A 2,803-nucleotide genomic window follows, 5' to 3' on the forward strand; every position below is an offset into this window, starting at 1 on the left:
ACACACACACACACACACATACACACACGCGCGCGCGCGCGCACACACACACACGCAACCATGTGCACAGCCGAGAGAGTCGTGCACAGCCGAGAGTCGTGCCCACCAGGTGACCCGGGGTCACTATGAATTGGGTAATGCGTACTATAGAGTAATGGCCGTATTGCTGGACAAATTCTATGGATCCGTGACCGTCAGCTTGTCCTGTTGTTGTTTTTTTTGTGTGTGTTTTGTTTTGTTTTTTGCTTATTTGAGTTTGTTTTATTTTTGTAGTGTGGTTTTTTTGTTTTGTTTTGGTGCAACGCTGACGAGCCTACGAAATACAGCACGAGGATTTATTTTGGGGTTGTTTTTTTATCTTGTTTTGTTATGCTGGAGGCTGGTTTTTTGTTGTTCTTTTGATATTATGCCGTTATAAACATGAAGCCTTCGAATACTTCTTCGATGGACGTGGAGAATAAATGACGCTAAAATTTCGTTCTAATCTATTTTAGTTGGTAGGAAATTAAGCAAATACACTTTTGACACAACAATACATCATAATTATTCATTATGTAGGTACTTATGCTTTTATGCATCTTGCAGGCTTGTCAGTGAATCATGAAATACCAATAATCTGATCCAAATATTTGGAGAATCTGCGTTGAAGGTGTTTAATAAGTAATTAGCGTTTTGCCATTTTGTGTCGTCGTGTCTAACTTTGCCCCGTGATCGATGGGGTTCAGTTATACGACTGCTGGATAAAAGTGTCCGCTTTTTGCCTTTCCGAAGAATTTATTTTAAATGTTTTCTGTTTTATATCCAAAATACAGTCAAAATTCTAAGGACACCAGCCATTTTCGAGAAGAAAAGTGACCGTCTTAGACAGGTGGCCATCTCACACATTGTCATTATTAACTTTAAAAATATAACAATAACAAAACAAAAAAAAACACCCCAAACTCACAAGGAAGGAGGCAGAAAGTGGCTGTTTGTACAGGTGATTGTCTTATACAGATAGCCAGCCGTCAGATCATGTACGTCGACTATATTTATTTTATTTTCTTATAATATGTCTTCTTACCATGACTCCTTCAAGGTTCCTCTCTTGTGCGCATACAGCAGGCAGCTCATGACCATGAACACAGCGGATCTCCGACCCCCGGAGTGGGAGATGAGATATATGGCTGGGAAGTAGCGGCTGTTTCGGTCCAGGAATTTGGGTCTTTCCTTTAAAAAAAAACCCAACATAATTTTTGTTTATTTGTTTAAGTAAGGAAAAGCACATCAACTTAATAATGGTCACTCAGTGCCAGGAAAAAAGTTAAGATAGACAGACAGAAACAGCAGAAGGAAAGTAGAGAAGTAAGACCCTACCAGTGGCGCCCTCCAACCACCCGCAAAAAAGAATAAGATTTACGGCACATGCAACACAATAAGGTAATATCAGTGCAGACCACAGGTGTTACGAGAGAGTAATAAGCATAAAAAAGAAGAAGGAGAGATAAGGACAATAGATGTTTGATAGGAAAGAAGAAGGAGCAAATCACACAGGAGCACCCGCCAACCACCCACAATTGCAGTGCAGTGTCAGTACAATGAAGGTCAATAATACAAAGACCAAAGTCATGGTGGCCCCCACAATCGTACTGTGCAGTGAAAAAGCAAAGTGAAAGACAGGAAAAAAAGATAAGGGATAAGCAAGGACTATTACGAAAACTATTCTTTACCAAACTCCCGGACTGCTCAGTGAAACGGAAATGTTCACTAAACAAAGTATCCCCACCAATCTCTCCAAAACCCCACAAATAATTGAATTAATAAATAAATAGATGAAAACATTTTTAAAGTTAAAAAATACTCGAAAATTAAAAAATAAATCAATATATATCTGAGTCTTGCTAAGATCGGAAACCGCAGACGGCCATTTTTTTTTCAGATGGTATCTGCTCTTTAGTTTGTCTTCAATACATTTTGTTTGTGAGGTTTTTTTGTCTGTTTGTTGTGCTACTTTGTCCAGACCCGCAATCACAGGCATAATGTTACAACATTGAGTGGGTTTTACGTTTTGCGGAGCTTTTTGTTAGGAGTCTTATTTCTTTTTTAAAATTAATAAAATAAGAAAATATATAGCTAAAAACATTTTGTAAGTGAAAAAATACTAGAAAATAAGAAATGTATATTAATAAATAAAAAACTGAATAAACAAAACAACCCTCCCCCTACCCCACCCACCAAAAACCCTCCATAAAACAACTACAACAACACAGAAATACCCACAACCTTGACAATACTGATTATTCCTACCAGCTCCCCCCTCCCCTTCCCGTCTCCCCCCCCACACCCCCACACGTTTTAAACTTCCTAGTGCTTTCCCCCCAGAGATGTCCTGCAAAAGCTCCAGTTAAACAACACAGTACTGACAGACATAAAAAACTGATTTAAGCAAAACCAGCAACACTACAAAATGCTACAATAAGATTGCACATACAAAAAGCAACGTATAAATGGATGAGAGTAACTTCCGCGTCTATTCTCGGAGATATTGTATGACCTCATTTAATGTAAAACAAAAGGAAAAAAAAAAAAGAACTCCTAACAAAAAGCATGGCAAAACTTAGAAAACCCACTCAATGGTGCAACATTATGCCTGTGACTGCGGTCTGGACAAAGTAGCACAACAAACAGACCAAAAAAGAAAAAAAAAGCACGAACAAAAGCACAAACCAACAAATAAACAAAACGCTCGAAACAGACTAAAGAGCAGATACCATCAGAAAAAAGGGCTATTTGCGGTCCTGGATCTTCGCAAGACTGATATATA

The 2,803-nt window shown here is 38.5% G+C and overlaps 1 protein-coding gene across 1 annotated transcript in view; it reads right to left on the reverse strand.

The window, feature by feature from the left end:
* LOC101848579 (paladin) overlaps positions 1-2,803 on the reverse strand; it is a gene marked incomplete at its 5' end in the record, with an annotated part of 84,596 nt that overhangs the window by 29,285 nt on the left and 52,508 nt on the right. Inside the window, 1 exon segment of the mRNA XM_013081204.2 lies at positions 1,064-1,209. Within this exon segment, the coding sequence (XP_012936658.1) occupies positions 1,064-1,209 (146 nt within the window).

Source organism: Aplysia californica, unplaced genomic scaffold (genome assembly GCF_000002075.1).
Source record: "Aplysia californica isolate F4 #8 unplaced genomic scaffold, AplCal3.0 scaffold00120, whole genome shotgun sequence".
Taxonomy (NCBI): domain Eukaryota; kingdom Metazoa; phylum Mollusca; class Gastropoda; order Aplysiida; family Aplysiidae; genus Aplysia; species Aplysia californica.